This window comes from Lachnellula hyalina (genome assembly GCF_007821495.1).
Source record: "Lachnellula hyalina strain CBS 185.66 chromosome Unknown contig00313, whole genome shotgun sequence".
NCBI classification, from domain to species: domain Eukaryota; kingdom Fungi; phylum Ascomycota; class Leotiomycetes; order Helotiales; family Lachnaceae; genus Lachnellula; species Lachnellula hyalina.
Genome location: NW_022157427.1, coordinates 1 through 13859, shown reverse-complemented (window position 1 = coordinate 13859; position 13859 = coordinate 1). Strand labels below are relative to the sequence as shown.

The 13859-nt window shown below is 47.7% G+C and overlaps 5 protein-coding genes across 5 annotated transcripts; 3 read left to right on the top strand and 2 right to left on the bottom strand.

The window, feature by feature from the left end:
- Window positions 1–480: 480 nt before the first annotated feature.
- On the top strand, window positions 481–1230 carry LHYA1_G009086 (uncharacterized protein; the record flags this gene model as incomplete). The annotated part of the gene is made up of 2 exons (XM_031153990.1): window positions 481–871; window positions 977–1230. The coding sequence occupies 2 exons, from the start codon at window positions 481–483 to the stop codon at window positions 1228–1230; spliced, it is 645 nt and encodes a 214-aa protein (XP_031001004.1).
- Window positions 1231–1437: 207 nt separating this feature from the next.
- LHYA1_G009085 (uncharacterized protein) lies at window positions 1438–2916 on the bottom strand (the record flags this gene model as incomplete). Its single annotated transcript, XM_031153989.1, has 2 exons — window positions 1438–1917; window positions 2209–2916. 2 exons carry the CDS (start codon window positions 2914–2916, stop codon window positions 1438–1440), a joined length of 1188 nt encoding a protein of 395 aa, XP_031001003.1.
- Window positions 2917–6212: 3296 nt separating this feature from the next.
- Window positions 6213–7040, bottom strand: MRPL24 (54S ribosomal protein, mitochondrial; the record flags this gene model as incomplete). The annotated part of the gene is made up of 2 exons (XM_031153988.1): window positions 6213–6281; window positions 6345–7040. 2 exons carry the CDS (start codon window positions 7038–7040, stop codon window positions 6213–6215), a joined length of 765 nt encoding a protein of 254 aa, XP_031001005.1.
- Window positions 7041–10773: 3733 nt separating this feature from the next.
- On the top strand, window positions 10774–12138 carry RTM1_0 (Protein RTM1; the record flags this gene model as incomplete). Its single annotated transcript, XM_031153987.1, has 3 exons — window positions 10774–11194; window positions 11256–11626; window positions 11728–12138. The coding sequence occupies 3 exons, from the start codon at window positions 10774–10776 to the stop codon at window positions 12136–12138; spliced, it is 1203 nt and encodes a 400-aa protein (XP_031001006.1).
- An 830-nt stretch (window positions 12139–12968) lies between these two features.
- On the top strand, window positions 12969–13854 carry LHYA1_G009082 (Uncharacterized protein; the record flags this gene model as incomplete). Its single annotated transcript, XM_031153986.1, has 2 exons — window positions 12969–13112; window positions 13168–13854. Coding segments are annotated over 2 exons (831 nt in total), but the record flags the coding sequence as incomplete, so codon positions are not given.
- Between the last annotated feature and the right edge of the window lie 5 nt (window positions 13855–13859).

The following is a 13859-nucleotide window of genomic DNA, read 5'->3' as shown; positions in this document are numbered from 1 at the left end:
CAATTGAGTATAATAATATTATATAATCTCTATACTATATTATACTATATTATACTATATTATACTATATTATACTATATTATACTATATTATACTGCAGAGGGACTTGAAGAAAAAAGGCCGATAAGTTATGCTATAGTAAGCTGCCGAGGAAGAATCATGCCTTACAAATCCGTCATTTGAAAATCAGTATGCTTTCAAGCTAATCACAAACGTGAACCTAGAAGATATATCAACAGCGACTTGATATCCTGACTTTTCAGAAGATTTATATATCTCTATGTCGGTACTCTTTCCCACCTTCCTAATGTAGAAGAATAAGCATGGGGTAGGCCCAAATGACTCATAACGTATATGAACAATAGCTAGATGTAATATTTATAAGAAAGAATAAAAAATCATCAATCGGGCTTTCCCGAGTATTCCTAAGTACTACAATATATACCTCCCCACTTACCACCCCCAACAACCCCCTCAAAAATGTCACCCTCTCCCCCCGCAATCATCCTCGCAACCGAGCCAGACGCCCCCGCCCTCGCATCCCTCACAACCTCCTCCTTCGCCTCCTCCGACGCCGCATACCCTTTAATCTGGGGTTCCGCAGCCCCAGGGACCCACGACGCAGTAGCACTTAACGGTCTCTTTTCGCCCGTGCAGAAAGCAGATAGAGTTACGTTTAAAGCCGTGCTTGCGAGTGGTGAGATTGTGGGATTGGCAACGTGGAATATGCCAAAGGAAAGTATGTCTGCGGGAGAAGGGGGAGGGACGGGATTGCCGTTTATTGAGGGGGTGGATATGGGGTTGTGGAATGAGACGGCGATGTGTTTTAAAGGGTGTTATGAGCGGGATGTTGATGTGTTGAAAGATATATGTATGAATCCCGCGCCCCTGGCCTAATTTCCACCTCCTAGACTTTCTATCAAGGAGTGAGGGGCAGCTGAATGTTGAGCTGGAATTAACTGGACATCTTCCGTAGCACTCTCTTTGCTGTTCGTACATCCTGAGTATCAGCGCCATGGAATAGGCTCTTTGCTACTGGACTGGGGGCTGAAGAAGGCGGATGAGATGAAGGCGAAGATCTGGGTTGCCAGTACGCCGCAGGCAGTGAGCACGTATGAGAGGAATGGCTGGAGGGTTGTTGAGAGGTATGATGTTGTGCTGGAGAAGTATGGTGGGCAGGGGGGTTATAGTAGGGCTTGGATGGTTAGAGAAATACCTACGACGGCATGATGATGATGAGGTATGTTTATGTCTATGTTGGGATGAATTGGTGGTTTTGATATGTCAGAATGACTGAAATCAAAGCTATGTCATGAAATTATTTGGGAAAGCAATCGGTGTCAAATTGAGAAAAATCAGCACAAGTATTTCTCAAATAAGAAAAGCTCTATTACTTTTTATTATTATTTGCCCCTTTATACCTACCTACCAACCTATCTACCTCTTCTTCCTGACCCCAAAACTCCAGTGCCCCCTAGGATTCCCAATCAACTCCCTCATCTGCGCAACATCGCCCTCAGGATCCACAGTCCCTACAATCCCCAACACCACCGCCTTCTCAGCGTGCGACACCGCCATCTTCGCATCCCCGATGCCGTTGTACACCTGCGCTGCTAGCAAGTGTCCTGTTCCTAGAGCCGCGTGCAGATGTTCTTTTTCGTAGAGCGCTAGTAACTGCTCTGCCATTTCTGGGGTCGCTTGGGAGCTGGGGGTTAATATCGTGTTGGTGTCGTGGGTGTGGGGTGATGATGATGGGACTATGAGGGTGTTTTGGAGACTGAGGATTTGCGAGACATGCATGTCGGAGAGGTGGGAGTTGGGGGATGTGCAGAGACGGCAGGCGCAGGTGAAACCCCAGATCGAGGAGAAGAGTTCTTGGCGCTGGGAGCGGGGTTGGAGGAGGTTGATGTCTAGTGACTGTTAGATAAACATCGCTTGGTGATTGGAAAGGGGGTAGGACATGTGATGGTGATTTCTTCGCCTGGATGGATGGTTCGGGCAGCGTGGGTGGCATGGATTAGTGTTGAGGCGTTATGGTAATACATGGCACTAAAATGAATCTAATCAGTTGACTTCTTTTAGTTGGAGACACCATACAATACATACTTGGGACGGCAATCATGGTTCATGAGCTTTGCATTCATGAATTAGTTGTTGGTCATCTGATGTGGTGTGATGTGATGAGCAATCAAGTATAGTCAAACTTACAGCGGTCTCTGGGTATAAAAGAAAATGCGGGGCGCCTTCAAAGTCCCCAGCAAACGCATTTGTATTAATTCTTTCCATAACAGCATCTCCCGGAGAATGCGTCGCCATTCTCAAGAATATCTCTTGCGACGACTTGGGCAGTTGGTCGAATGTCTTCCGAAGGTATTTGTACCCCAGCTCGTAATCCGGGAAGAAAGCATCGCTCTGATAAACGCCCATTGGCGTATTAGCTAAAATCAAGTCTCCCCTGTGCAGAGTCCTAGTTGCAAACAGTCCGTTTCCTCGTCCGGGGACATTTCTCATCTCCCACGACGGGTCATCATCGAATCTGTTAACGTGGTTGTGCAGTTTCGGGTCTGTGAACGCGGGAAGATGTATAACTTTTTCGGCGATCGAGGGGGTTGTAAAGAATGAGATTCCACGCCCGTTTGCGAATCTCTCATTGGTATATACGCAATAGCTTTCATTTGTCCTTTTTTCTGTGAGGCATTGTGGTTCTCGCGACCACGGCTTGGGTTTTGGGATCCGGACAGCATGGTCGTGGTGGCTGCAACTTCCCGCCGAAAGATCCTCGCTGATTAATTGGGAATAATTAAGAAATGTATTGGTATTTGGAGCCAAACAAAGATTCCCATGGATTCCAAAATCGGGGCTAGCATTTGTGAGGTAGATGAGAGAGAGCAATGCGACGGGAAGCGAGAGGAACATCTTGAGAGTATGGGGGAAATGGAGCAGAATGCAAAGAAAATGGGAAGAAGGCGGGGTTTTCTATGGACCTGCGCCTCATTACCTTAACCATGATCGACCACTCGGTTGATGCGTTCCGTCTGATGTCTGTCAATAAAAGGGAGGTTCGGTTTGTTTCACAGCTGTCTGAAGTCTGCTTCACGGAATCCTGAGAACCCCTGACGATCAGCAAGTGAGGTACGAGTGCCACTTCCACTCACTATGTTTATGTTCTAGCGCCTCGCTTAAGGAGTACGCACGACCGTTGTACAACATAGCTTAGAATAGCCCAAAATACAACCAAAAAAACGAATCAAAACATCCTTCTTTGATGGTCTAACGGTCATGATTTCCGCTTGTCATTACAGACAATGCGCGGGAGATCGGGGTTCGACTGTAAGTTATCGCTACCTTTATAGCCATTATAGCTCGAAACTAATAAATGTATAGCCCCGTCAGAGAGCATTCTTATGAGTTCATGACCCTGAGCTAAGCTCAGTTCATATTTTTTGGAATTTTCTTTTTCACTCGGTGCGCTGTAGTTGGCTACATACGCCTGCCTCTTTAACGATGGCCATGTCTCAGCAAACTTGATGCCTGGACCTCAGATCCTTGCTATGCATGCAACGTTGCATGTAACGTTACATATGCCCTCTATTTAGGTAAATTAGCGTTGCGTCTGGTATTTGGTTCTGTTTTACGGTAATTAGTCGCTGGTATGACTTGGATCTCTTTTAACTTAGAACCTAATAGCCGGTCTTCCTCCTTAGATCGCTTCGCTCACAGTCGGGGAAAGCGAATGTCCCACGTCGCGGTACCATAATTCCCTTTTCGTAGGCAAAACACACCACAACTAGAACTGTGTTACTTATTCTTGAATATTTCCTCGAATATTTATTTATAAAGGTATAACATCCGCATTTCTCTGTATAGAGTCAAGTGAGCCAGCATTTGGCTCGTGGGCTTGTGCTTGTGTGAGGATGGGGAATTGATATTTCTGATCAAGTGATACTGATGCCTCTGATGGAGGTTGGTATAGAGTTTGTAAAATATCATGATCATGACTTGGTAAGTTATAACTACCGTTTGAATATATGAGAACTGTTTTGTTCTATACTTGCCACTTGCTATAGACGTTTTTGTTTGCCAAGGGGAAGAAAGTATGGATCCGTCGAGAGGGGAGGGGGTGACTGAAATACCCAACTATAATATTATATCTACAACCATAGAATATCATTTAAGTTTATGGACAAGGCTATAATAACATGATCCGTTTTTGAAAAACATCCATCGTTTAATAAACAGGCTTAATTATCCAGCGCTTCTTCTTCATTATTATCCTATCCCCTTATATCAATCAAACCCACTACCTATTCCATAGACCTCTACCCCACCAAAACAGCATACGCAATATCAACAGGCAGCTCAACCGGCTTCGTACACGCCTGCTTCAGAAAACAATTCCCCCCCAAATCCAGCACATTCCCCATATCGCCCCTCAACACCACCGCGTTGCACATCTTTTCCGTCGCATTCAGCACATTCATATTCTTGCACGCATGTACACATGCGTCAAGACTGTATGCCCAGATGGATATGAGATCCCTATCGGGGCAGTTTTGCCCGCATACTGTGCTGTATTTGAAGGTGCTGAGGGTCGGGATGTCCGTAGCGGTCGTCACAGGGACTGCGCCTACGCTGTTTGTGCCAGTGGCGGAGCAAGGCATGGCGATGCTCTGGTCGGTTGGGACTACTAAAAAGGCACCGGCACCGATTGCTGTGGGGGTCTGTGTGTATGTAACGATACCGCTACTTGAAGGTAATGGTGTCGGTGAGGTGGGTGTAGGAAGATTTGAATGCCTGCGTAACATTAATTAGCTATTCTATTCATTTCTTTCTCGCCTTCCTTGCGAAAGGAACGATGAAAATGAACTCGGAGAAGATGTTTTACATACTTCGATCTAGTAGAGCCTAAAACAGCCCCAATTGCAATTGCTGTAATGACGGCCAGCGTTAGCGACAATGCCAGAAAAAAGGTTAACTGCGACAGACGTCCGAACATAACGGGTCGCTTTGGCTCGTGGGCTTGCGATTTCTGATCGACTGATACTGATGCCTCTGGTGGAGGTTGGTATAGAGGGTGTAAACCATCATGATCATGATTTGGTACGACTACGGGAAGATGCTGTGGTATCGAGAGTTGTAATCCATCGTGCTCTTGTATAGCAGATGTAGCGTGGTACCTAGACATCGAACTTGTATGGCTTTTAGTACTGTATCTCTCAGACAGTACACATACACAGGAAGAGCTATCCACAGATGTTTGCGAGCCAGCAGGGTGTTTTTAGCAGTCCTTGAATACTGGAATTTGGAATGTCGGCCAGTTTTCGGCGATCCAGATTGCAACTAGGATAGCAAGAGGTCGATGTCAAGCACAGTGATAACTTCTCATGATAGATGATGCATCCAAAGGTTCCCAAAAACAAGAAGCCATCATTTCAAAATCTCAAGACTAAGGGGTTTCGAGACGTAGTACCAAGCAGGCCGCGGCTGAAAATAACTGCTGCCCTAGGTATTCAACTCGACTCGACTCGGGCGCTACATAGACAATAGAATGTATTCTGACCAACGACTAAAGATACGGGCCTGAGTGAAAGGAGCCATACCATGCTCTCCGTTCAGGAAAAAGTGCCCTAATAAGGCACCAAAACTCGCTTGTCTATTAGGACACTTTTTTCCTCCACGGAGGGCCATGCCATACAAATTACGATTCGCTTGCATAGCGCCCAGCTCCAAGCTTGTAATCTGATTGGACGATGGGATTCAGGTCTGGAAAAGCCGACCTGTGTCAAGCTGACGTGAGATATATACCTTGGAAGGCACTTAAGGCACTTGAAGAAAGGCACTGCCTGATGATCAATTGAGTAGCAAATGTTGTGCATTAAGATGAAAATAGAGGCTGTTTAATCACCCGGCTACTTTGGATGAGCAGTAATCCTTAGGTATAGAGAACGCGAAACGGCGGCCACATAAGACCAGACTAGACCACACTAGAGGAGAGCATTGAGTTACATGTGCCTGAAACCGTCTTCTAGAAATAGTGATTCTCCTTATCTCTCAGCCCAAGAGTAGGTGTGTGGTGCTCGAACAGTTGCAATGATTCCAAAGAAGAGGCTGAATAAGCAACGAGAGGGTATATTGGTATATTGACACTAGTAATAGCAAAGAAGAGAGAGAGAAATGATTGCTCAATTGGATGTTAAGCCTGAAAACTGCCTTCAGGTCCCTTTTTGTTGCATCTTTCGTGCAATTGGAACAGCCTTAAAGTGGAAAATCACTTCCACACACTTGTATACATACTGATACATCTTTATACATACTGCAGGCTCTAAACCTACCTATAAAACAACCTTCCCGTCCTTCATCGACCGTCTCGCAGGCTGCTCCTCCATAAACGCATCTCCCACCACCTCTTCCTCAAGCATCTCCCCCTCTCCCTCCATCCCTTCCCCAATACCAACCTCCACATCCTTCGCCAACTCAGCATCATACTCCCTAATAAAACTCTCCACAACCTCCTCACTAGCAAACGGCGCCACGCTATCCGCCGGCAGCGCAGGCAGTCCCAACGCCTCCCTCTGCTTCCTATAGCGCTCTTTGACCCTCTCCGTCTGCATAATCCGCCACCTCAACTTCCACCCCCCCATCCCCAGCTCCTTAATGCGCTGTGCCTTCTCCCCCAGCAAATACTCATCCAGCCCGCCGCATTTATCCACCGTGCGCAGCACCTGCGTCGTAATCCTAATACGGACAAACTGCTCCAGCGCCTCGCTCCACAGCCGCTTGAAATGCACGTTCGGGCGCCAGTACCGCCGGGTCTTGATCTCGTTCTTCTCCGATACCATGTTGCCGTACCGGATCTTGGCCGTGCCGTACAGCCCGAAGTTCGATTGCTTGTAGATGGCCGAGGGCCCGTAGGGGTAGGGGGGTACGGCGGCGTGCTCGAATTTTAGCCGCTGCTTGGTGGATTTTGCGAGCTGCGTGCAGGTGCTGCTGAAGCTGCGCAGGTGCGTGAGGGATGGGTGGGTTGGGGGGAGGAGAGGCATGGTGAGGTGAGGTGAGGTGAGGTGGAGGTGCGCGGGTTGCGATTTAATGGTGGAGTGGGATTGAGAGCAGAGCCCGAGTAGGACTGGGAATCAGGAGCTCAGATGGGCATTGAAGGGTCCAATATATTGGGAGAGATGTTTGGTACAGGGAGAGGTGAATGGTGTGTGGAGCTTGTTGATGTTGCTGTAGCTTAACTTTCGACATTTATTTTTTAGCGCAAACTAAGAGAGGATCCTCAGGCACAGGCCCAAGCGAAAGCCATGATTCTCATAGACAAACTTTATAGTGATATAGACATAAAAATAGGTATAGAGATAGATGTACAAAAAAGTAATAAGTAGTCATAGATATTCTAAACTTCTTATCAATTCTCTCAAAATCTGTATTTTTGGGGTTCTTCAGGTATTTATCAAAACGATGTTCAGTCGCCTCGCAGCCCAATGAACTGACAATTTCCCCCCTTAAGTACTAGACGCCTCCGAATAACCTTTCACAAAGATTTCATAAAGTAATAGGAGATCATTCTAAATATATGCTTCAATACAATAGCAAAGTTCTGCCTCCTTTGCTACATTCCCAAATCAGTCTGGAACAATGCAATCTTCGCAACATGGTAACCCCGTTAAGGAAAGCATCTGCTCGAAAAGACTTTATCCAAATAATCAAGCAAAGCACCACGCAGCTCATTTGAGCATCCTTTTGCGCCATGTCGTAATATTCGAAGGGTATCTTCTATGTCCTCCATCATAATTCTCCGGCATCTCATCTACCCTGAGGACTTTTCGTGTAAACAGAAGTTAAAACCCCGAGCTCCTTTTTTGAAAAGTGGTTGATGCGTACTGCATCATCGCCACTTCATTCTCACTCTCCTCTTTTAAAGCAAACCTAAGCACGCACTCCTCGACTTCATGAATCTAGCAGCTCATGCCCCATTGCTAAGGCAGCTCCACAGTTGGATGCACATCAACCTTCTTTCGCTTGATCTCGGATGTGCTTCCACCTCCACCTCCACTTCCACCAGACGTTGATTCCATCGCTCTCTGAGTCTGACTGGTTGTATAAGCAGCAGATTTACCTGAGAGAGCCGTCACAAAAGGAGGCGGGGGCAAAGGCGGGTTTTGGAGAAGGGTGCTCTGCAATTCCTTCGGCGGTTCAAACTCCCTCCCCGGTACTTCTGCCAGCGGCGTCCCCGGATCCGAGCTTCCATTCACACTCCAACTCGATTGTGTTGCGGGTGGGCTAGTAAGTCCCCTCCCATCAATCGGCACAATGAGAATCCTGAATCGTCGTTTCTTGGATTTGGTGCCATCCGGTCGCACTTCTTCTGGTTCATCGGGCAGCTGCAGCCAAGCTGAGAAGCCCTTCTGTGCCCAAGATAAGCCATTCCATTTTTGTAGGATTGTCCTGATGTCTCCCTGACCAACGAGTTCCTTTGAGACCTTCTTTTCGATCGTCTTGCGGTGAAGCGCTCGTCCGGTATAGTAGCCGACCCAGGGTGCAAAAACTAACGTGAATGGCGAGCTGAGAGTTCCAGCTGAAATGCCCGTCGTCCAAGCAATGTAGTCCTCCTTGAAAGTTATGTTTGCTGCATTCACAATCTCACTGCCAAATTGAAACCATTGATCGTGGGACACATTCAAGCTCTCCAAACGGTCGTCGTAAGGAAAGCCCGAGGAGATAGCATTAGTCTTGCTCTGGATTGCGAATTTTCTCCATGTCGAAGCTGTTTGCCCTCCTGGAAGAGGGGTGGTGTATGAAGGTGGTTGAGTGAAAGTTGGCCGCGAGGAGTGAGTGGTAGGTTCTCCTACAATGTCATTGGGTCTTATAACAGGGTCAGTAAACTTGAACCACCACCAATTTGAGGTTGATATGTGAGGACATACGAGTATGAGGCCTTTGGAGATACTGCTGATCCACTCTGGCGGGAAGTTGATCTCGGTCCAAAACCGTCTGCAATAAGAGCCATTACGAGGATTGGGTGATTTCCGTGACAAGTATTGATATATTGATTGGAATTTCAGGCTATCTTTTCATGCCATTTGGTCGTCCAAGTCGCGTTTTTCTTAAGAGGAAAGAAGAGAAATTTTGCCTATCGCCAACAAGCAGATTCCAAGATGAAATAATTGCGGCACAACTTGTAAGATCCTGGGGGATTTGGGCATGGATCAGGAAGTAGTCCAAACTTCAAAGCTACAGGCTCGCATACAGTAAGCTCCGTCCCCGTGTGGGCTTCGCGTCACCAAAAATAGTATACATGGTTTTATCCTGGCCTGGAGAGGAAGAGTCGAAGCGTGGAGATGATAATTCGAAGGTAATCCGAAGCAACTCGACATCAACACACACTACTTGTACACAGTGTATTTTCCGTTCAGCTTCTGCCACCATATTTTCTCGCCGCGTACTGTATTATACAAAGTGCACCGAAGGTATGGACTCTGTGAATATCCTGAAGCACAAGTCAGCAACAAGCTCTCTCTCATTCGCCAGTTCGTACCTGTACAAGGCCGGGCCGGTACAGTCAGACAGCTAACGCTATACCTACTTCCGCTACAGTATACGAGCTGCCATACTCCGTACAGTACGCAGGTATCTCTCAGAACAGTATGCGAAGCTCTCATCGCTAACCGATCTTCCTCCCTATCGTTTACTCCGTAGCCCTTACTTTTTACGGAGTAGTTAGACAGTCAGGGGTGGCACGGCTTGTTAAGTTGTTAGCATGCTGATTATCCGAATTCTTGCGGTATAAGGTTAACAGGAACGACGACGGGATCCAATGGGCGGTTCTGTGCCTTGCGCACCAGGCATCTACAAGGACAAGGTATTCATTCCTCACCAGGCTGCCAGATAATTCAGCCGCCTGCTAATACTTCTACTATTTATTGTAGCACGTTTCTCAGCCCCTAACCTACGTGTCGTCTCCCACTCCGCCTCCACCCTTACTGGATGACTAACCTAGTCATAGCCTATGCCGATTATCTGGTGGGCTGGGGATCGACATGGAGATCTTATCATAATTACCTGTTTAGGCCAAATTTATTGTTCATGTGTGTTTTGTATACCGGTACGGAGTACTGGGTGCTTACTGTATGCTAACCGTTCCAGCGAACTCTAAAGTCAACAAGCATTTTACAAGGCTGCATCTCAGACTTAGACAAGCAGCTATGATCGAGCCTCACATATTCCTCTATGCTGGGCAAAGGATGGACTTGGATGCTTGTAGAAACGGGGTGTTTGACAAGGAAAATCGCAATGCAATGCACCTCAACAGCTCCAAAGCTCACTTCACCTGGTAGCTGGTATACCTTCCTGGATCCCACAGTTGCGGTAAACAGAGACTGGTTTGAAAAGTTCCAAGCATCAAGGTAAATCTCGAAGATCCTACATTAGCGTCTAGGAGCTCCCCTCCCGCCATGCGGCGTAGGCCCCCTGTTAAACGAAGGATTTCCTAAAACGGCCATATTTAATTTTCTACGCTCACTCTGGGTCTTTGCTACCAATGTTGAAGACGCGCTATACCCAGTAATACGTATGCATTTTGTGTGGCTCTGCTAAGTAGCGACTCTGTGTATTATTTATTTTTATCTCTGTGCCTCACATAGCACTGCTATATAATCAAGTGAGTTTTCTCCAGCAGCATAGCTAATTTTCATCATTCCAATCATTTATCTCCTTCTCCTCTCCAATCCAGTCATCTCATCTATCTCTCTATCATCAAAGTCTTGTTTTACAATAATGTCTTCCACTATCCTCTCTACCACGGGTAGCAGTACCAGCACCGCAAGTGCATCTGCAACTTGCACCAGTGCTATTCCCGGCAAATACGGCCATGTCGACCCTTCGGCCTGTAATGCCATCTACTCATATTCACCATCTTTCGCTGCCGCGATTCTCTTCTCGGGGTTACTCTTAGCAGCGGTTATAATGCACATATTCCAAGCCGCAAAATTCAAAAAGGTGAGCGAGCGTTCTTTGAATATCCTTTTTACACTTGTGTTGGATTCTAATTGTGAGCGCCAGAACTTCTGTTGGGTCATCATCATGGGAACGATTTGGGAAATGGCCTCGTTTGTTCTTCGAGCTATATCTACACGGAAACAGCAAGACCAGAACTTTTACACGTATTCTTTCCTACTCGTCACTCTAGCTCCTATTTGTATGAAATCGCCCCCATCTAACCCCCCCCCCCCCTAAATATCTCGCTAACCGATTCATAGTGGTCAATGCCTTTGATTACATGCTCCTGGGCCGTATGGTGCACTGCTTTCTCCCATCGCAGAAAGTCTTCCACGTCCCCGCGCGGCGCTTCTCAGTATACTTCGTCTGGTTCGACGTGCTATCCTTTCTAGTCCAGCTCGTGGGAGCTCTAGTCCTCTCAAACACAGACGCGACGGCCAAGACAATCCAGCTAGGAATCCACATCTACATGGGCGGCATGGGTCTGCAGCTCTTCTTCATCATGATCTTCACGTCTCTAGCTATTGCGTTCCACCGCGAGATGAGGCAGATGGATAAGAGCGGCGTGGTTCTGAGACAGGGGTGGACGAAAATGGTATATGCGCTCTACGCCTCGCTTGCGTTGATAGCTGTAAGTTTTGCTTCTTTCTTCTTTTGCATCCTGTTTGGCTCAATCAATCAATCAATCAACATCATGGGAATGATTTGAGTTGCTAACTAACACGCAAACAGGTCCGAATCATCTACCGGCTCGCCGAATACGGCCCAGGCGTCTCCCTCAGCAACCCGCTCCCTACGCACGAAGCATTCTTCTACTGCCTCGACGCGCTCCCCATTTTCCTCGCCATCGCCATCATGAACGTAATCCACCCCGGCCACGTGCTCGTAGGCCCGGACTCCGGTTTCCCGAAGTTGTCGCGCGCGCAGAAGAAAGCAGTCAAGGCGGAGAAGAAGGCAGCGAAGAAGGCGAAGAAGGCGGGGGCTAAGCTTTTGGGAAGTGATTATGGCCAGGAGATAGATCTCGAGGATGGCCTACATCATGCGCATGCTGAGCCGCAGGGGACGGGACCGTATGCACCGGTTGAGCAGTATCATCAGGGGTATCAACCTTATGGTGCGCGTGTAGCGCGGACGGACTATTAGTTGATGGATTGGGACTTGCTTCTGAGAGGGCTTTGGATTTGATTTAGCGGTATTTAGAGGATCTGGAGTTTGGGTTGTACTGTTGTTGGGGGCCTAGAATTGTTGTACTTGAATAGCAGGGTGTTGGGAGTAATAAATATAATGGTTTCTTTTACGGATACTACAAGCTACAACCTTTTATGAACAGGCTTCCCGTTGGTAGCATGGAATTATTCAAACTCTATTGAAAGCATTGCTAACATGGCAATAACTAGAATACCTATTATAAAAACACGTTCCTGGAAGCCGTAGAAGAGCAGCAACGACGATGCCGGCTTGAAGTTTGAACTTCAAAGTTCAGAACCACTGTCTGTCACTGTGAGCTTGAATTGAACATGTTAGTATAAGATTAGTATAACGCCAGATGTACCGTATTCGAAAAGTGTAAGAGTGTAGGATAGGAAAGAGCAATTAGACATTGGATTTAAGAACCTTCCATAGCCTAGGAGGGGCAGTCTGAGGAGGGGTAACTTTTGAATCTCGGAGGACTGGGACGCGCGAACCAGCGTAGGTTACGTAGGTACTCGGAGGGCAAAGCAGACATGAATCTATACGTAAGAGAACTAAAATATAGTAAGCTATATTATAAGTGTTATAGTATCCTCGAAGCAAAAACTAAAAAAAGTTGGTTGATATGGTGGCAGCCGCAGTGATATATATGCGCGTCCACTACCGTCCGTATGCCGAGGCGCGTCCACCTCGATATTTATTTACTTTGCTTTTCCAGCCTTGCCATTCCAAACACAAGCACAACCACACCACAACTCCATCCAAGCACAAAAGTACCTAAGATGCTACCTCCAATTAACGATTCCATCCTGCAATCAAACCCCCAATTCGCAGCCCTACATACGCAACTCACAACCAACATTTTCAATCCCAACGGCTCGACAAAGCACCACCCAGCGCAGAAAGAACGCGATGCCGTCTCCTCAGTCTGTTACCCTGCCCTACCTCATCCACCATATTTCTACTATAAACTAACATCAGCACGAATGCAAGGCCCTTAAAACATCCCAAACCCGCGCCTTAAAGACATCAATCATCACCACCGCTCTCCAGAATCTCGACATCTCCCCTACCACCACTACCCCAGCTCCCTTGAATCCAAAACTCACGAAACGTCCTCCCGCCCCGCCATCCCAACTCCCCACCGAGCTCCTGGAGCTAATCCTCCTCCTCAGCTCCCGCCTCGCAAGCTCCAGTCCTCAAGCACAAACACAAGCACAAACCGCCCTCCTAGAATCAACCACCATCTGGCAATCGCTCCCCGTGCACCTCCCCCGCCTCGCCGCCCTGCTCTCCACTTACCTACACACCCAGTCCATCGCACTATCCCGGATCCTCTCACCCTCCACGAACGCCTCGTTCCTACACCGCATCATCCCATCCCTTGTCCCCAGCATCCTCGCCCTACAAACCACCATCGTATCCAAGAAAGCCCTCCTCCACACCTCCCGCGTCCGCATAGTAACCTCCACGCTCCAGCTACTGCGCGCCTACGAGCGCGCGACCGCTCTCACGGTGCAGGTGCTGGAAACCTGTAAACACGGCGCGTTGAGCCTGGAACGGCACTACGGGGTGCGGATGGGCTATTTAGCGGGCTTGGGGGAGAAGGTCAGATTGGAGGCGCTGGAGAAGAGGGGGAGGGGCGAGAGGGCCGTTTATAGTGATGCGGTGAG